Here is a 21869-nt window from a genome sequence, read left to right as displayed (position 1 = left end):
TCCTCAGTGTCAGAATCAATGTTCATGTCTGTGTTGGGGCGGGCTGCCCTTCTGTCGTCACCTCCCTGTAAACTGTCTCTGTAGCTGTGTGCAGCCTCATCATGCAGGTCACCCAAGTCGAGGATCAGATGTGCCTCTTTCATCAGAATTTCACTCAACCGTGTTTCTATAGCACGCATAGACTGTCTCTGTGTCCTTAATTCACTGGTCACGTCCTCTTTCAGGGAACTTACCCGCTCCAGCTCCCTCTTAACAGAGCGTTGAGTGTCGCTGTCGTCTGGCCGTTGCTTTGATGTCCTCATGTCACTGTTCTCCAGAAAGTCCACCTCAGTCTGTGCTGAGTTGTCGCTGTGACCCACAATGTCAATGCACTGGTTGTCTGTGCTGCAATCAGCGGAAATCTTCTCCTCATGCAGTACTGACACAGACAATGGGGCGGACAATTTCCTGCTCATCTCCTCATTGTCAATATGGCTCGTTATATATGCAACAATATGTGGACCCATTTTCACTTTTTCTTTCAATCTTCGAGTCCGACCCTCTTTACAAAACATGTCTAAAACGAATAGTTCTTTTTTCCTTTCTCTCTCTTTCGTCATCTGATCTGCTTTATGTGTAACAAAAGCCTTTATAAATGTAAGGTCTTCTACATCAAAAGAGACCTCTTTTGGCCATGGCCTGTCAATCCGAGGCCAACGCTTATGCCATTTTCCCGAAATGCTGGAAATATTCTTAGATGGGTATTTCTTGTGCACAATTTGCACTGTAGTACGCTTGGTGGCCATAACTACTAAATTGTAGATAATCTCACTAACTGTCACTCATTCTGGGTGACACACTCACGCATGCATGTCTCCTCACCTCACACAGTCACAGACACGCATATTAATTTGCATACTGTCCCCACAGAATGAGTAGATAGTCAACAAACTCACTCAAGGAAAACATGCAATACTTTCTCATCCCCATTCACACAGGAAAGTGTAAAATAAAGAAATGAGATAGACAAACTATACATAGTCTGTAATTTAAGAAAGAAATATAGAAATGCCTCTATTTTCTTTTAGACTGACTTAGGGAAAATACCCCCCTTGATCACTTCAGTGACCTGACACCAGTATGTCAAATGCACTCAATCACTAGCTCATTTACATCTAAGCAACAGTGCCAGTGGTTTCGTCCCTAAGGTCAACTCACTTATATGCAGACTATATATTTTGACTAATAAGAAAATCCTGTAGGCTTAACAATCCAAATTAACCTATCTAATTTTACAAAGGATCCATGAAATATCCTAAATGTGATCATTTACAATGAGAAATGTATTCTCATACTAAACTCAAAATTTTGATTTGACCCCAAATTAATGTCTATATATACTCCCCCCTTCTGAAACATGTTTCACATGTTACAGAAATACCTAAAAGAAAAAATAATGCAATAGGCCAGCCCAAATAACAATACCCATGCCTAAAGCATAAAATCCTCCCCCGCTGCCTCTAGCACACCATGTCACAGAGACAAAGACCCAGCCTGTGTATGTGTGAGACCCCAGAAGAGAAACACACAGACGCACCCTGTCCCTCTATACCAGGGGTAGGCAACCTTAGGCACCAGTGCCAACATTGGCACAAAGGAGGGTGATCACTGGCACACTGGCAAGTGTGTGAGAGAGTATTTTTGGTTTTAAATAAACTTAAAAAAAAAAAATGCAGTCAAATAAATGAAGTCCCTCACATTAGTGTGTAAATTACATCCTGCATTCTACATTCATTAAAACTGAACTCTGCCCTGAGTCTAATGATCATTATAACAACGTGAAAGAAAATATTTAAAAATAAGGAAAAACTTTATATTTGTTGACAATCAAAATAAGTTGGAATTTTTCCTGTGGTGTCATTAAAATTAATTAATGTTGATATGGCACACTGACGATCTAGAAAATAAAAACATGGCACAACCCACAACACTCCAGGTTAAAGAACAAATCCGCCGCAAGGCTCGATGATGCATAATAGAATGAAGAAAATGCCAGCACTCAATATATGTCCTTTTTTCACATGATTTTATTTACCTCTGATGAGCAGACAACGTACGTGTTTCGTACGTTACCTCACTTCCTGTTGTCTTGTCACAACGCTGAGGATGGCCAACTAGGCCGAAACGCATACGTTGTCTGCTCGTCAGAGGTAAATAAAATCATGTGAAAAAAGGACATATATTGAGTGCTGGCATTTTCTTCATTCAAAAAGCAGGGATGCCAGGTTGGCAAGTGGTTCATGTAAAACCAGGGATGCCAGGTTGGCAAGTGGTTCATGTAAAACCAGGGATGCCAGGTTGACAAGTGGTTCATGTAAAACCAGGGATGCCAGGTTGGCAAGTGGTTCATGTAAAACCAGGGATGCCAGGTTGGCAAGTGGTTCATGTAAAACCAGGGATGCCAGGTTGACAAGTGGTTCATGTAAAACCATGCAGGGATGCCAGGTTGGCAAGTGGTTCATGTAAAACCAGGGATGCCAGGTTGGCAAGTGGTTCATGTAAAACCAGGGATGCCAGGTTGGCAAGTGGTTCATGTAAAACCAGGGATGCCAGGTTGACAAGTGGTTCATGTAAAACCAGGGATGCCAGGTTGGCAAGTGGTTCATGTAAAACCAGGGATGCCAGGTTGGCAAGTGGTTCATGTAAAACCAGGGATGCCAGGTTGACAAGTGGTTCATGTAAAACCAGGGATGCCAGGTTGGCAAGTGGTTCATGTACGACGCAGTGTTGATTTTGTCGACTAAAACTAAGACGAAACACGTCGCGCTGCAGCTTGTAGATCTGCTATTTTCAGCCAATGTAAAATCAGCCATTACGACGGCGTCAAGGCCCGCCAAAACACATTTTAGTCGACTAAATCAACTGTAGCTTTAGTCGACTAAAATCTTACGATGATTAGTCGACTAAAACTAGACTAACACCAAAACATTCCAATTTCCAGGTGACTAAACTATTCAAAAGACTATGATTAAAACTAAAATCAAATGGCCTTACTTCTTATGTGCGTGGAAGGAGGCGAAGGTGAAACTCTTCCCCTGGTACTCCCCGAAGAACTTGCTCTCCTCCAGACGTATATGATGCACCTCATTGGCTGAGCAGCGCCGGTAGGTGCGCTGCCATTGGTCAGCCGAACATGCTCCGCTCTCCCTGAGACAGAAAAAGGTTAATAGGGACTGATTGGCCACAGGGGGGCTGAAAACAAATGCCACCGTACATAATGTAATATACACATTACACAGCGGTGGAAAGTAACTAAGTACATGTACCTAAGTACAATTTTAGGTATATTTTTACTCAAGTACATGTACCTAAGTACAATTCTGGGTATATTTTACTTTACTGGGGCGTTTCCAACTTTCAACTTCAAACTTTCAATAATTGTCTTTTACTTCTACTCCACTACATCTCAGAGGCAAATATTATAATTTTTACTTCAATAAAATGATTGGAAAACTTTAGTTAAACCTACTAGTGACTTTGTAGATTTTGAATATTATTACGTTTAATTATTACAGTTCTGTGAATAAAATATATTTTTAACCAATGAATGAAAATTCTACAAGTTATGATGAGACTGCATTGATGGAGAATGAATGAATGTCTTTATTGCAGACTCATGGTCCATAGAAAAGCATACAGTGACATACTGTACAACAAGGAACATACATAAGGACAGACGTACTGACGTGTGGCTCCAGTGAATAGCAGCAGGCAATGATGGAAGAAGTAGCTGTTACAAGTACTAGTTCTGTATAAAAATGCATGTAGGCTACTTGAGAGAACAAAAGTATTGGCATCAAAATATACTTTAACCCATTCTGACCTGAGATCAGATTCTAAAAGTGTCTTCGATTTTTCAAAAATAGCAGACCTACAAGCTCGTATCGCGCCACTCGGTGGGCGCGATATGAGCTTGTAGATCTGCTATTTTTCAATAGCTAAAGCATAACATGATGCATAACACCAAAACGGTCAGAATGGGTTAAGTACCAAAAGTAAAATAAATCATTATGCAGAAGCAGAAGGTTCCCATTTCACAAGTTTTCAAATGTATAAAATGTATTGAAAATAGCTACAAGCTCACAACGCGTCATTTTGCAAAATGGTTTAATAATAATAAAAATCCACAAGGTGACTACTATAGTAAGTAAAGTTTTCAAGTAAATTATAGCAATTGAAGCGAGTGAAAGTACAATATTTGCCTTTTGAGATGTAGTGGAGTAGAAGTAAAAAAAAATCACACCTGTGTGAAGTGGGGGGCCATCCTATCACCGTCCATCATCATAACGTAAAATAGACACTATACCTATTTGCTCAGACACTGTGACGTAAAAACTCTCCATTCATTATCAACAGGAAAGGATGTTTAAAACCCATTCTGACCGGGCACCCATTAGCAGATCTACAAGCTCATATCGCGCCACCGAGTGGCGCGATACGAGCTTGTAGGTCTGCTATTTTTTTTTAATCGAAGAACGACTGACATTTTTTTAATCTGATCTCAGGTCAGAATGGGTTCATCAGACCAGTGTGTGTCCGGCGGAAACCTCGTATGAATCTGATCTCAGGTCAGAATGGGTTAAGACAAAGTTTGTGGACGGTAACAAAGTGTGAAGTGAGGGGCGCTCTTATCGTCATACATCATCATGAATCATCATACATCACATTCCGTGCTCAGCCAATCAAATCATCTCAATTTGGTACACACAAAACACACAAACTCAGCCAATTAAATCATCACAAATGCGGTACACACAAAGCTGGGCACAGGAGGGGCGTGCGCCCCTCAAAAATAGAAAAGTGGAAACCGGTAAAGTAAAAAGCACACCTGTGTGAAGTGAGAGGCGCTCTTATCATTCTGGCCAATCACAATTTGCATCCTCACTTTTGTCTTCAATGTTTGTGTTTACACAATGTTTGTGTTTACACAAACACTCAAACTAGTCATAGGAGGGGCTATAGCGCCCCTCAAAAAGGAATGCCTCAAAATTGTACTTAACCCTTGGCCTACAATTCACGGAAAAAACTGAATTAATCGAAAAATCTAAAGCTCCCGTTAACGGAAAAAACGGAATGACAATCAATATCAGTTATCGCGGCGTCAAAAGAGCAAAAATTAATATTTTTTCGCTAATATCACTAATGTTGGATGTAATTTACCAAAAAACGGCCGAAATCCGCGTGATCGTGCGCTATCGTGCACGCACGCCGTCTCTATGTGCGTCGCTGTAAAAAATGTGATATTTTGCGATCTTTTGGGGTTGATTTGAGGTTAATTTGACTTAGTTATGAAAAATATAGCATTAGCTTAGCAATCCGGACCAGCCAAGCTATTGACTAGGGTCAAAATACTACGGGATGTTGTTGATCGTTGAACCGGAAGTGACTTAGGAAGATCCGTCTATTTTAGCCAAAATCAGCATAATGGTGCTTTCCCGCCATCTGGTGGCGAATCGAGAGAATACATTTGCAATGAATGAAAAAAAAGAAACATCTCTTCAATCCACCAGATCTTTCTTGTATGTTAAAACGATGAATTAAAAATATGCCAATTTGTTACCTAAACAAAAAAATTGGGACTGGTAGTCCAAGGGTTAAGTACAGTATATGTATGTAGTATATGTATCTACACATCTATGAGTGGCCCACAGACTGGTATCTACACACATACTGTATGAGTGGCCCACAGACTGGTATCTACACACATACTGTATGAGTGGCCCACAGACTGGTATCTACACACATACTGTATGAGTGGCCCACAGACTGGTATCTACACACATACTGTATGAGTGGCCCACAGACTGGTATCTACACACATACTGTATGAGTGGCCCACAGACTGGTATCTACACACATACTGTATGAGTGGCCCACAGACTGGTATCTACACACCTACTGTATGAGTGGCCCACAGACTGGTATCTACACACATACTGTATGAGTGGCCCACAGACTGGTATCTACACATCTATACTGTATGAGTGGCCCACAGACTGGTATCTACACATCTATGAGTGGCCCACAGACTGGTATCTACACACATACTGTATGAGTGGCCCACAGACTGGTATCTACACACATACTGTATGAGTGGCCCACAGACTGGTATCTACACACATACTGTATGAGTGGCCCACAGACTGGTATCTACACACATACTGTATGAGTGGCCCACAGACTGGTATCTACACACATACTGTGTGAGTGGCCCACAGACTGGTATCTACACACATACTGTATGAGTGGCCCACAGACTGGTATCTACACACATACTGTATGAGTGGCCCACAGACTGGTATCTACACATCTACTGTATGAGTGGCCCACAGACTGGTATCTACACACATCTACTGTATGAGTGGCCCACAGACTGGTATCTACACATCTATGAGTGGCCCACAGACTGGTATCTACACACATACTGTATGAGTGGCCCACAGACTGGTATCTACACACATACTGTATGAGTGGCCCACAGACTGGTATCTACACACCTACTGTATGAGTGGCCCACAGACTGGTATCTACACACATACTGTATGAGTGGCCCACAGACTGGTATCTATACACATACTGTATGAGTGGCCCACAGACTGGTATCTACACACCTACTGTATGAGTGGCCCACAGACTGGTATCTACACACCTACTGTATGAGTGGCCCACAGACTGGTATCTACACATACTGTATGAGTGGCCCACAGACTGGTATCTAATCTACTGTATGAGTGGCCCACAGACTGGTATCTAATCTACTGTATGAGTGGCCCACAGACTGGTATCTAATCTACTGTATGAGTGGCCCACAGACTGGTATCTACACACCTACTGTATGAGTGGCCCACAGACTGGTATCTACACATCTACTGTATGAGTGGCCCACAGACTGGTATCTACACACATACTGTATGAGTGGCCCACAGACTGGTATCTACACACATACTGTATGAGTGGCCCACAGACTGGTATCTACACATACTGTATGAGTGGCCCACAGACTGGTATCTACACATCTACTGTATGAGTGGCCCACAGACTGGTATCTACACACATACTGTATGAGTGGCCCACAGACTGGTATCTACACACATACTGTATGAGTGGCCCACAGACTGGTATCTACACACATACTGTATGAGTGGCCCACAGACTGGTATCTACACATATACGGTATGAGTGGCCCACAGACTGGTATCTACACATACTGTATGAGTGGCCCACAGACTGGTATCTACACACATACTGTATGAGTGGCCCACAGACTGGTATCTACACACATACTGTATGAGTGGCCCACAGACTGGTATCTACACACATACTGTATGAGTGGCCCACAGACTGGTATCTACATACATACTGTATGAGTGGCCCACAGACTGGTATCTATACACATTACTGTATGAGTGGCCCACAGACTGGTATCTACACACATACTGTATGAGTGGCCCACAGACTGGTATCTACACACATACTGTATGAGTGGCCCACAGACTGGTATCTACACATCTATGAGTGGCCCACAGACTGGTATCTACACATCTACTGTATGAGTGGCCCACAGACTGGTATCTACACATCTATGAGTGGCCCACAGACTGGTATCTACACATACTGTATGAGTGGCCCACAGACTGGTATCTACACACATACTGTATGAGTGGCCCACAGACTGGTATCTACACACATACTGTATGAGTGGCCCACAGACTGGTATCTACACACATACTGTATGAGTGGCCCACAGACTGGTATCTACACATCTATGAGTGGCCCACAGACTGGTATCTACACATACTGTATGAGTGGCCCACAGACTGGTATCTACACACATACTGTATGAGTGGCCCACAGACTGGTATCTACACACCTACTGTATGAGTGGCCCACAGACTGGTATCTACATACATACTGTATGAGTGGCCCACAGACTGGTATCTACACACATACTGTATGAGTGGCCCACAGACTGGTATCTACACACATACTGTACGAGTGGCCCACAGACTGGTATCTACACATATACGGTATGAGTGGCCCACAGACTGGTATCTACACACATACTGTATGAGTGGCCCACAGACTGGTATCTACACATCTACTGTATGAGTGGCCCACAGACTGGTATCTACTGTATGAGTGGCCCACAGACTGGTATCTACACACATACTGTATGAGTGGCCCACAGACTGGTATCTACACACATACTGTATGAGTGGCCCACAGACTGGTATCTACACACCTACTGTATGAGTGGCCCACAGACTGGTATCTACACACATACTGTATGAGTGGCCCACAGACTGGTATCTATACACATACTGTATGAGTGGCCCACAGACTGGTATCTACACATCTACTGTATGAGTGGCCCACAGACTGGTATCTACACATACTGTATGAGTGTCCCACAGACTGGTATCTACACATCTACTGTATGAGTGGCCCACAGACTGGTATCTACACACATACTGTATGAGTGGCCCACACACTGGTATCTACACACATACTGTATGAGTGGCCCACACACACACACAGCCATAGTCATTTCCTCTCAAGGCTGCTGTGGTAACGGCTGCTGTTTCTGCTGATCAATACGTCAATCAGCAGCACACAGAGTCACAGACACATGCTGCCTGCAAGGCCACTTGTCACATGTCCTCAGGCTGGAGAATATATAGTCATTAAAAAGTACAATGTCACACGTCGAAGGTGGACATGGAAGATTGATATTGTTTCTGTCGGGCAGAAACCTTGTATCTTCCTATATACTGTATATTAGAGAGAGAGAGTAGTGAAATATAGCTGATCTACAAGCTCATACAACGCCTCGCATGTGAGCCTGTACAGTAGATAGGCTATTTCTTCACTTCTTCATTAAAAAAAACATTTATATACTAATAAAAAGGGAACAATTTTGAACATACATGGTTTCCCCCCACAGCGACAATATGGTTCAATATGTGGCGGCCAGTAAGGTGTGAACAGGTGTGGGTTGTGGTGAGAATGTGACCATGGGCGGGTGGGAAGTATTGGCATCGAAATATACTGACTGGTACTGATTGGTAGAACGTTGACGTTTTGATGTTGACGACGACGACGTTGACATTTTTGACGTTGACATTTTTGACGTTGACGACGTTGACATTTTTTGACGTTGACGACGACGACGTTGACATTTTTGACGTTGACGACGACGACGTTGACATTTTTGACGTTGACGTTTTGACGTTGACATTTTTGCCGTTGATGCCGACGACGTTGACATTTTTGACGTTGACGACGACGACGTTGACATTTTTGACGTTGACGACGTTGACATTTTTGACGTTGACGACGTTGACATTTTTAATACCAAGTACTAAAATGTGTCAAATCTGTTTGAATAATAGCTGACCTACAAGCTTGTATAGATCAGCTATTTTTCGAATAGCCAAATTATAAAATGGAGCCTGGGTGGTTCGATTTTGTACTGATAATATAAACTGCAATGTAGCTTACTAAATCTGTCAAATAATTGTAGTGTAAAATATAAACAAGTACTAGATTTGCCTCTGAGATGTGGTGGAGAAGTATATAAAGTATATACAAAAATTAAATGCTAAAGTAAAGCAAATGTACCTCAAGATTGTAAGGACCACTTTGGCCGTGCACTGTCAACCTATATTCATAATTTAGTCCTCACTTCTATTTTATTAGCTTGGAATCCTAGTGGATGATGTCACTGGTAGGCAGGTTTCTGAACTGTCCACAGCCCCCCAGAGACACAGAGTGAGTAGACAGAAACGCTGCCACTTTATTATGAGTGAGGTTATATGAAGATAAAAATGGGTGAAGAGGTCCTTTAAATGCAATACAAGGTCCTGGCCACCACTGAATACGTGGTGGCCAGCAGTGGTGCAAAGTATCTGTTCATTTTCTGTTCATTTTACTTCTACTCCACTACATCTCAGATCCAATAACTAAAAATACATCGCATGGATGCACCTGAGATCAACGGGGTTTCGGGTCTCTCAACATCATACCCCTCACTCAGGCGACCCAGCCGGGGTTGATCAAATCCAGACTTACGTCCCAGTAGCTACCCTCGACCAGTCCATCAGGGAATGAGCAAGGCCACACAATCCGTTGCTCCGGAACTACTCTACCGGGACTGGGAGAACCAAATTCTGGCTTGTGGAAGGACTAGGCTCTGTGGGTTGACTCCTGTCCGGGCCCCTCCTATGTCTCACCAGGTCCACTGCTGCTCTCACCAGGCCCAGGACCTGTGCGTTGCACCAGACTCCCAGCACCAGGCACTCCATTCAGGAGTGGTGGATTATAACGGCCCTCCTAAAGGCCTCACCGAGGTTTGTTGGGCTTCCTCCTCACGGAGGACACAGGCTGGGGTACTAACCCATACTGCTCACCTCCTCATGGAGGACACAGGCTGGGGCGCTAACCCATACTGCTCACCTCCTCACGGAGGACACAGGCTGGGGCCCTAACCAATACTGCTCACCCGGGTGCCGTCTACATTCCGGCTGTCACCCGTCTCTCCGGTGGTCACCAGACTATACCCGGTTGTCACATAGTCTATTTCTATGAGTCACTACAAGTAAGACGCGCAAACGCGTGAAGCGAACGCAGCTCGTGTGTGTGTGGTTGTGTGTGTGTGTGTGTGTGTGTGTGTGTGTGTGTGTGTGTGTGTGTGTTACAGCTGCGCCCTGTGTGTGTGTGTGTGTGTGTGTGTGTGTGTGTGTGCTACAGCTGCGCCCTCTGGTGGCGTGACACAACAGCGTGACACACACACACACAGACATTTAGCCCTTGCTGTCATAGTAAGTGGCTCACTGCGTTCGCAATAAATAGAATAAATATAAAAACAATTGCATCGCATGGATGCACCTGGGACGTATCCTCAGTGATGTTTCCTGAGGTCAACAGGGTTTCGGGTCTACCTCACTCAGGCGACCCAGCCGGGGTTGATCAAATGCCGACTTACGTACAGTAGCTACCCTCGACCAGTCCATCAGGGAATGAGCAAGGCCACACAATCCGTTGCTCCGGAACTACTCTGCCAGGACTGAACTATGTAGATTTGGATTAATATTACAACACATACAGTAACCACTTCAGCCTTATAGCCTATAGTACATTTCAGCCACTTGAAAATAGCCGATCTACAAGCTATTTTCAAAATATTTTTGGATAAATTTGAAAACTTTATACACTGCATGATGAGTTCTTTTACTTTTGTACTTTTACTCAATGACATGTTTTATTCCAGACTTTTACTTGTAACAGAGTACTTCTACATTGCAGTACTGACACTTTTACTTAAGTCATCACATCTACTGGCCACCAGTGGTGGCCAGTAGATGTGAACAGGCCCCGGGCCGTGGAGAGTGTGACCGTGGGTGGGTGGGCAGGCTGCAGTGTGCCAGCCGGGCGAGTTTAATGTCACTCCACGGACAGAAGGGTTGGAGAGAGTGACAAACATTGGCACATGTCAGTGCATGCCAAGGCTCACAAGAGTCCAGCTGGCGCTTAAGGACTGGGATTGGCACAAAGCCCGTTTATAGATTTCCGTGGGACCTTTACACTCCACAACTAACCAGTGATTTGTGGTAACAAATGAATTCCCTGTTCATAGTACTGTATCTCCAAGCAGGATTGAGGATTCCGTTCTGTACACAGTATTTAGATTTAGCTCTTTAGGTTTATTATCCCCGCCAGGTGGACCGAAACGGCTGAAGACTAGGGATTATGTGAGCGTTGGTGGTTCAGGGATAGAGTGGCCGTTGGGAACCACAAGGTTCTCAGTTCAATCCCGGTGTCCTTGAGCTGAACTCCTAATTGCTCCCGACGTGCAGATTGGTGCCTATTGCATGGTATCCTCCGCCATTGGTGTATGAATGCATGAATGTAAAGCGCTTTCGATAAAAGCGCTGTATAAATACACCATTTACCATTATGTTTTCGCCCCTGTGCATATGTGCCGGTCGTCTGTAAACAGCAAATCTCCGGCACCGTCGGACCAATCGGCGTGAAACTTTGCATGCACACTCACTATAGGCCAAGGAACAAACTCCCAAATGTTTCAAATTGGCCCCATGCTATAACATAACAGGCCAATTGCAGTTTTGGCCTATAACTCTTGAACCGTACGGCATACAATTGACATTCCCTTTTCTCTGGTTTCTTTGGATCACGACACCATTTCCCAGTTTCCCACAGAGGCCATGCCCATTCCCGTCTGACAAGATCTTCCTCTATATTTCCGCTACCAGACTGGTCAGCCTGGTTGTGTATACTCACTGTCCCCTGGAGGAGTGGATCAATAGGGTGATCAGGGTGGAGGTGGCTGGACACACACAGTTGAGAGCCAGCATGGCGTACTTAAACTCCTCTTCACACACCACATGATCTGAGAGAGAGAGAGAGAGAGAGAGATAGAGGCACATCAGTGGCGGATCACGCACGCATGTCCGCCTCAGCAAAACATAAACAACAACCATAAATCCTCGCCGTCGGGTGGAAACCCATATGTCCAAAACAGTTGTGTTTTCCCGAGAAGTGACGAGATGGAATGAAAGATTTCAGAAATACACCCATTTCTGAAAGCTCTCGTTCCATTTTCTGAAAACAGAATTAACATATATTGTATATTTTCTCTACTTGGCTTGACGGTCTTGTACGAAGTAGAAATTAAGTGAAAAACAGAACAAGTTGAAATGTGAAGATACAAGGTTTACAATACTGATGCTTCACCAAACAACACTAGATGTCCATCTGCATATCATTTCTTTATGGTTATGCATGAGTCATAGTGACCTGCCTATACAGTATATGGGTATATCAGGTTTATTTATGGTTATGTCTACTGTAAGTGAGAGTGACACGGCCGTGGTGCGTTGGCCGGCCCTCCTCCAGCCCTCCTCCCCCATTTCCTTAGAATTAACAGTTTGGGACATACTTCTTCCAGACTACTACTGTATGTATGATAATAAATAATGCATACATATACTTCTCCACTAACAGCTCGCATGCTGCCTAAAAGCTGCTGTAATTGAGGTTAAAATTAAGTAAGCCTTTTAGAGACACATCATGCATTTCACTAATTACGCTGATGAAATGAATCCTTTTTTTATCTCCGGCCACACACACACACACACACACACACACACACACACACACACACACACTGTAGATGTACTGTGTAATTGCAGTAATGTGTCAGGCAGCTGGACATTTAAACGTATAAAAATATGCATGCAGGGCCAACAGGGAATAATTAAATGGAATTAAGCCCCAGAATCTTCATGTTGTCTCATTTTACTGGCTTTGCTCTGGAGCTAGCTTGTGTTCACCCCCTATAATATAATATAGGGGGTGAACACAAGCTATACACCAAATTCTAAGACAATAATAATATACAGTAGGGCCTATATTGTTATTGTCTTAGTATTTGGAGCCCATGGTTCTGTGCTGGCTGGGGAGACCATCCAACACTAAAGGTAGCTCTGCACCGCACCGCCGTCAGTGGCGGTAGGTGTTGGAAAGCACCGGAAATCTGCTGTTGAAAGCGTCGAAAACTGGAAACTGCTTTCTTATGACTGTCGTGTGGGATAGCAGTGGGCTTTGTTGTTAAAAAAATCACACCTGTGTGAAGTGAGGGGCGCTCTTATCATCTTACAACATCAATTACAACATAATGTTTAAAGGGCACTTTTAGCAAAACATAGCAAACATAGCGGATATACAGCGCGACGCATTGTGACCTTGTTGAGAGCTTGTAGATCGGCTATTTTCAGGGCGCGAACCCCGCACTCTTTAGCTACTGAAGAGGCGGGTGTACGACATGGATTATCACACATAGGACAAATTCTTTACACAAAATTCTGCGTTAAAGTTTACGAGAGTTCGGAAAAGGGCAATTCTCCTGAATGCTGCCTTTGGTTACGGAAGTAGCATTTCGTAGTAAATGCCACATTGATGCTCTGGAGAGGACACTTTGTTACAGACGTGTAAAAGGGCAGCTGGGGCTCAAGCCCCAATTGGACCTAGTATGTGTGCACGTGCCTGACCTTTAGGGGCAGCAACCGATAACTGTTAATTGTATCACGGAACGTTCGTTACATCAAAGCAAAGGCTTGTTTTAAAAGGAAACTTAGACTCTACTGTAGGCTACATCAGTGGTTCTCAAACCAATGTATTTGGCCAAGGACCCCCCAGAAGAGAAGATTCATGTTAAAGAATTCCAAATTATTTAAATAAATTGTTCTTCATAATGTTAGCAGATGTACAAGCTGGCACAAAGTGAGTTTGCAGATCGGCTAAGTGTTTTAGACAGATCACTGGAGCTCAGCCAACACAACCACCAGTGATCGAACACAGATAACAGTCTGCTCATTTCATCTGTTGCTGTCAGCACAAATCATCCCTTTTGTGGAAAGAGCAATATCATTTTATATTAGCTGGGCCCAGGGAACATCCACCAGCCCCCTGCTGTGTAATTCCTGATTGCATTATCTACAGTGACGAGCAAGCATATTACACCTGTCTCCTTTACCAACATGCCCTTGATGTTGAAATGTGCAAACTTCAGAGAGCAGTCTGGTATTTCAATTTAAATGTAGCAATATGCCAGCTGGCATGAAAACTCCACAGTCTGCTCCTCAAACAAGACATCCACAAAGTAAACTACTGGTAGGATTGAAATGCAATTCGCTGCTCCGCAGGTGAACCCCACTTATTCTGGTTGCCCTTGGCCTTGGCAGTGCAGGTCCTTTGGACATCAAAAGATCAAAGATGCGATTATAATCCGTCTGTAATGGATAAAGCCTTGGCCTGGAAGAGAGTTCATCAGGTCGTCCAAAAAAACCTTCTTTTAAAGTGTTATTTCGGCCCTTAACCACAACACTCTCCAGTGATTCACGGGTTGAGAACCCCTGCCCTACTTCATCATACTCACTGTGAGCTTAAGTTGTACATAATCTATTTTCACAATTTAAAAATGTTTTATAAAATAACAAGGACATACAAGGTTTCCACCCGATACCCAAAGAAATAAAGAGGCTAAGTAGACCTGAATTCATGAATGGCGTGGTGATGGCTATCAGTCTTAATTAATGCTTGTTTGTCAGCGAGAGCTGTAAATAGTACTTTATGTTGAGCAATGATAGCAGAGAGCTGGTATTCAGTCTCATCCCATTCAAAATAGTGGCTTTTAACACAGCGCTAATGGACCTTGTGAAAGGACTTGAGTGAATCAACTTCACTTGGTTCTTGACAGCATACCACGCACTCACACACACGCGCATGCACGCACACACACACACACACACACACACACACACACACACACACACACACACACACACACACACACACACTATAGGTCTGCCACAATTATTACATAATCATAAAATCTAAATTATTTGAGATAATCCCAATTATTTGGCATAGTTGAAAAATGTGCCAACTAGCAGATCCACAAGCTCACATTGTGATTAGACGATTATGTGTAATTGTGACAATTATTTAGTTACTTTGTAGATTAACATGATATATAATATTTAGAGCTGGGACTCGATTAAAAAAATTAATCTAATTAATCAGAGGCTTTGTGATTAATTAATCTAGATTAATCGCATTTTAATCGCATATCAATATTCAACCCGAGAACAGCGAGAAACTTTTTTTTAAATGTTTTTTGGTATCCCAGTGAATCAACGAATAGTGACTACAGGATACCACTCATTTTCAACATTTTACTGTCATTAATATACCTGTTGTGGAAATAATAATAAAAAGTCACCCCATTGTGTTGCCTAGAACTGGAGGTCTGAAAAAAAATTAGTAACAGTAACAAGTACATCTCAGTGACATCACAAAGCTGTACTTACTTCATATTGTTACTGTTTTTTGTCAGACCTCCAGTTCTAGGCAACACAAAATGGGGTGACTTTTTATTATTTCCAGTTTTCAGTACTATAGAAAAGCGCCGAGTGAGAAACGTTCCGCGGTGAAAAAAAAGGTGCGATTAATTTATCTGTAGTTAATCGCGATTAATTTTTCTGTAGTTAATTAATCTAAATTAATCGCAATTAGTCCCGGCCCTAATAATATTTAGTCTCTCCGAGACTCTCTTGTGTGAGTGAACTTCTCATCCTCTCTCTAAGGGAGATGCCAGCCACCCGTCAGAGAAAACGGGGGGCATCCTTTTGTCCGACAACTCATAGGCCCGACGGGGCAATGCTCCGAGGTGCGCTGCGGGTCGGGAGAGGGTTGCGGTTAGGTTTAGGTGTCTGCCCCGGGGGAGGTTAGGGTTAGGGAGGAGGTAGGTTGTCGTTCGGACCAATGCTCCGTCGGATGAAAGTACTGCACTCAGAGAAAACTGACGGGTGGTGCTGACTTCAGTGATGCTCGCGGAACTCGACTTCGTCTCGTTCCTGACCGCATCCCTGTCGTGGCAAATAATCACGTTAACCCACTACCCTCTCGTGTAATATTGCTTAAGTCAACCCCTGTTTCTTTTATAACTTGTATTCTAATATAACTTCTAATATAAATTAAAAGGCTAATGTAAAATCGATTTATCTCATATGTTAATTAAAAGTGACCAGTTATCCACAAAAAAAATTGTATTATCAAATATTTTGTTTTGATAACTTTTGCTTAAAAATAAGATGCTGTAGGGTTATCAATTGCAAAAATGCAGGTTGATCTGTGTGGAAAAAAGGAAGACTCATCAATATTTTTTAACAAGCACACTGGGTTTTTTTTCCCTGCGTTTTCATAGAACAACTTGTCAAACGGTCATGGAAATGGCACATATTGCATAATGAGTACTTTTGGTAAGTATATTTTGATGCCAATACTTAAGAGAGAAGAAACACGGCTTTCCAAATGGCAACATGAAAACGATATGGACACCCCATGGCATGCGGCCAACGCAGTCTGTGCACGGAGATGTGGGAATAGTAGATGCAAATGCAAATGCGCCGGCGAGGCCAACAACCAGAAATACCCAGATGACATTTGCAGAGAGGCTGTAGGAGCAGATAGGAGATCTCTCTCAGGTGGAAAAAACGGGAAAGGAATCACAGCAGATGCTGATCGACATCACTGGACATGAACAGCAGGCTGGAGACGTCAGCCGCTTCAAAGCAACAGCGGTGTCAAGCAGGGGGTCCCAACCACCGGTACGCGGACCAGAGCCGCTCCTACCACCGGTACGCGGACCAGAGCCGGTCCTACCACCGGTACGCGGACCAGAGCCGGTCCTACCACCGGTACGCGGACCAGAGCCGGTCCTACCACCGGTACGCGGACCAGAGCCGGTCCTACCACCGGTACGCGGACCAGAGCCGGTCCTACCACCGGTACGCGGACCAGAGCCGGTCCTACCACCGGTACGCGGACCAGAGCCGGTCCTACCACCGGTACGCGGACCAGAGCCGGTCCTACCACCGGTACGCGGACCAGAGCCGGTCCTACCACCGGTACGCGGACCAGAGCCGGTCCTACCACCGGTACGCCGACGAGAGCCTGTCCTACCACCGGTACGTGGACCAGAGCCGGTCCTACCACCGGTACGCGGACCAGAGCCGGTCCTACCACCGGTACGTGGACCAGAGCCGGTCCTACCACCGGTACGCGTACCAGAGCCAGTCCTACCACCGGTACGCGTACCAGAGCCAGTCCTACCACCGGTACGCGGACCAGAGCCGGTCCTACCATCGGTACGCGGACCAGAGCCGGTCCTACCACCGGTACGCGGACCAGAGCCGGTCCTACCACCGGTACGCGGACCAGAGCCGGTCCTACCACCGGTACGCGGACCAGAGCCGGTCCTACCACCGGTACGCGGACCAGAGCCGGTCCTACCACCGGTACGCGGACCAGAGCCGGTCCTACCACCGGTACGCGGACCAGAGCCGGTCCTACCACCGGTACGCGGACCAGAGCCGGTCCTACCACCGGTACGCGGACCAGAGCCGGTCCTACCACCGGTACGCGGACCAGAGCCGGTCCTACCACCGGTACGCGGACCAGAGCCGGTCCTACCACCGGTACGCCGACGAGAGCCTGTCCTACCACCGGTACGTGGACCAGAGCCGGTCCTACCACCGGTACGCGGACCAGAGCCGGTCCTACCACCGGTACGTGGACCAGAGCCGGTCCTACCACCGGTACGCGTACCAGAGCCAGTCCTACCACCGGTACGCGTACCAGAGCCAGTCCTACCACCGGTACGCGGACCAGAGCCGGTCCTACCACCGGTACGCGGACCAGAGCCGGTCCTACCACCGGTACGCGGACCAGAGCCGGTCCTACCACTGGTACGCGGACCAGAGCCGGTCCTTCCCCCTCATACAGTACATGGCCGACCTCATAACCCTGCCACTAAAGCTATCAGATCCTCCACTCTCAAATTCCTTGCAGTTCCTCCATCAAACCTAAACACCAGAGGGGATCGGTCTTTCTCTGTATAGCTGCTCCGACATTATGGAATGATCTTCCTTTTCACATTAAGGCTAGCCCCACCCTTGAGACTTTTAAATCCAAATTGAAAACATCTTTTTAGTCTGGCTTTTAACACAGTTTGAGGTTTTTTGCATGTTGTTGTTTGCTGTTTTTGTTGTAATTTTGTTTTGTTTAGCCTGTTTCATTATTGAGCTATGTTTTTACTATTGCTATTGTCTTTACTAATTGTGTTCTGGAAAGCACTTTGGGTAAACTGCTGTTTTTAAATGTGGTAAATAAATGAAATTGACTTGACTTGAGTTCCAGCAGATAGAAGTTAACTCGGTCGCAAGATACCAATAACAAGGATTCGTCAGTGATGTCACGTCCCAGTGGTTTTTAAACGGTTTCGAGTCTGTGCTTCTTCCATGTTGCATAACAACAGTGACATTGCTGTCAAATCCTTGGCGTCTTTATCGTGGTAGCCAATTATTTCACGTGTCTTCACTCTTCATGATCAGATGCGTGACAAGCTGTCCTACTTTGTCCCGATCGCGCTAATGAAACACTAAACGGGATTATTATTTCATGTCAACATTCAAGCACAATTATCAGAAGATGTAAACCCAGGGAAAGTCATTTGTCACAATGCAAGTTTCACTAAAGTTTTCCACCCGTAATTTCGGATACAGACATACCGTAATAACCTTTTTTAATCAATCATCCTTTTTTATATAATGCCACGCCATTTGTCGCTATATAAATTATTGTAGCAACATGGAAAGTGTCACCGATGGCGATGGCTGTCCCGGGTAATAAAAGTATACCCACGTACAGGTTTAACAGAACTAAACAGGCTAGTTCACTCTTTGCTGAATTATATCTTATCTGGTAATGGACCAAAAATAAACCTTTTTTCCCATCATCACTTCCAGCAATCCTTCTAGTCCTTCTTCTTCTATTATCTCCCCCGTCATCCTCTGCTCTCCTGTCCTCTCTCTCTCTCTGCTTGAGGGGCCTGAACTCACACTGCCACATAAACCTGATTACCCACAAACACACGCAACAAGACACACACATCTATTGTACACACGCACGCGCACACTTGCAAGCACGCTGTGAACGGAAATCAATTACCAGAACGCAGCACTCAGCACAACAAGCCCATCCTGCTTCCGTAAAAGCCCCTGTCTCTCTTTTGGCCACACAGCCCATTTGGACACGCTCTGATCTTTTCCCAATGAGCGTTGTAGCCGTCAAGCTATTCTCTGGGATCAAATCAAGTCTTGACTGCGGGGCTCATTAAAAGCCTCCCACACTGGCACTTAGCCGGCATTTTCCAAGCAGTGTCACATTGAGGCAACACCACTAAAAGCCCACGTGATGGCATGCTGATTGGTTTCCCTGGGCGTCCCTATCTTAATGGCACAGAGAACTCTGTATAAAGTCTACGGAGGATGCAGGCCATGATTAGCCCCCCCTTCCCCCCCAGATCATTAGTGTTCTGATTCATAATGAATAGCTTGTAAAGCCCGGTGGGGGTTCTCAACCTGCGGGCTACGGACCGCTGGTGGAGCGTGATTGTGTTCCAAGTGGGCCCCCAAAATAATTGGAAAAACATTGAATATATATATATATATTTATCTCATGTTGATTACGGTAGGTGATGTAATGGTGATGTAAAACAAACGGTGCCAACACAAACATTACATTCTCTTTATTGTTAATGGCATTTAATGTTGACAAAATGAGTTGTTATTGGAAACTTATAATATTCATGCTATTTCCATTTATCAAATCCAGATGAATGGATGGATTTGATCATTAAAATATGTTTACGTAGTGATTTCTAGAGGTGTTTCAGAGTTGGAAATACTCAACTAAAGTACAAATACCTCAGAATTGTACAGTGCAGTAAATGTACTTAGTTACGGCACCTCATCACGTATCCAGCGAGCAGTAGAGGCTGCTAAAGTACCTGCTGCTCTAACAATGGCTGCTTTGTTTCAAAACAAAGAGCCCCACTACACCGACACCGACTCAAAATAAGTTAATGGACCTTGCGAGGCGCCACAGGGATGTTTACTTTCAGCGCCTGACCTCGGATGATACAGTAACAGCATCACATCAAACGGAGCGTTGAGAGTTCGCTCACTCACTCACTCTCCTCTTGGCTGTGAAATGTAAAACCTCGCCAAGCTGGTGAAGCCTAAAACAGCCTCCTTTTTCCAAACAAAGGCTGGGCTGCGCAACAGAGAGAGAGAGACACACACACGCACACGCACATTACACACACAATTTGAGTGGAAGGAGATGAGGGAGCCTGTTTGCTAATTCTTTCTCTCACCGAATTGAAGACAATGAACAGGGGGTAGGGGCTCATCACTGCAGGTTAGTACAGGCCACAAACTTATCAGAGGAAAGCAGATTCTCTTTACCGGTAGCAAGTAAAGCGTTAATCATTAATAGCGACAGGTGGGAAGGGAGCAAGCTGGTGCAGGCGAGCTAGAATTGAGTTTGACACTCTCCACGGCTACATGTGACAAGCGATGTGTGTGCCGTATGTGTGTGTTAGGGAGAGAGAGATAAAGAGAGAGAGAGAGAGAGATAAAGAGAGAGAGAGAGAGAGACATATAGACGGAGTGAGAGAGTGAGCGTTGCTCCACGTGTTTTTTTCCCTCTCCTCCGGTAGCTGTTGATTGGCATTTTTGTGTCGAGCAAGAGACGGAACACGTTTTTCCAAATGGCAACATGAAAACGACACGGACACCCCATGGCATGCGGCCAACGCAATCTGTGCACGGAGATGTGGGAATAGTAGATGCAAATGCAAATGCGCCGGCGAGGCCAACAACCGGAAATACCCAGATGACATTTGCAAAGTGGCTCTAGGAGCAGATAGGAACAGTGGTGTCAAGTAACTAAGTACTGTGCAATTGCGAGGTGTTTTTCGTTGTTGGTCTCTGACTGTACCACTGTCAGACAGTGACCTACTGTATAAACTAAACCCACAATGAAAGAGTCTTTGTTGTTACATTTTATATCCCAACAAAAATATTCTCTTGAAACTCTGTCACAATATATTATAGCAATCTACATCGGCAGTTTATGTCAAAGAAACAAAACAGACAGAAATGTAGTCTGCTTCTCTCTGCACTCTTCAGCTGTACATCTCCATCCACTTGTAGGTTTTACACAGTATAATTCATTCATCCTCAATAGAAAACTTTGCTATTTGTACAAGCTTTTCCTAATGTACTGTAACATAATGGTTGTGTTGTTTATTTTACTGTGTTGTTATTTTTCTTAGATCAATTGTTGTGTTCCTGTTTTTTGTTTGACTATTCTGTTGTATTTTGCCTGTCTTTGTTTCTAAT

The 21869-nt window shown here is 44.5% G+C and overlaps 1 protein-coding gene across 1 annotated transcript in view; it reads right to left on the bottom strand.

The window, feature by feature from the left end:
• kcnt2b (potassium sodium-activated channel subfamily T member 2b) overlaps positions 1–21869 on the bottom strand; it is a gene marked incomplete at both ends in the record, with an annotated part of 132604 nt that overhangs the window by 25677 nt on the left and 85058 nt on the right. The window contains 2 exons of the mRNA XM_083780847.1: positions 3034–3186; positions 12340–12448. Of these exons, the coding sequence (XP_083636973.1) occupies positions 3034–3186; positions 12340–12448 (262 nt within the window). The remainder of the gene's footprint in view (positions 1–3033; positions 3187–12339; positions 12449–21869) is intronic.

This window comes from Protomyctophum parallelum, assembly GCF_964188405.1.
Source record: "Protomyctophum parallelum genome assembly, chromosome: 13".
NCBI classification, from domain to species: Eukaryota; Metazoa; Chordata; class Actinopteri; order Myctophiformes; family Myctophidae; genus Protomyctophum; species Protomyctophum parallelum.
The sequence above is the reverse complement of the archived record's forward strand: the minus strand, read 5'-3'. Positions and strand labels throughout refer to the sequence as shown.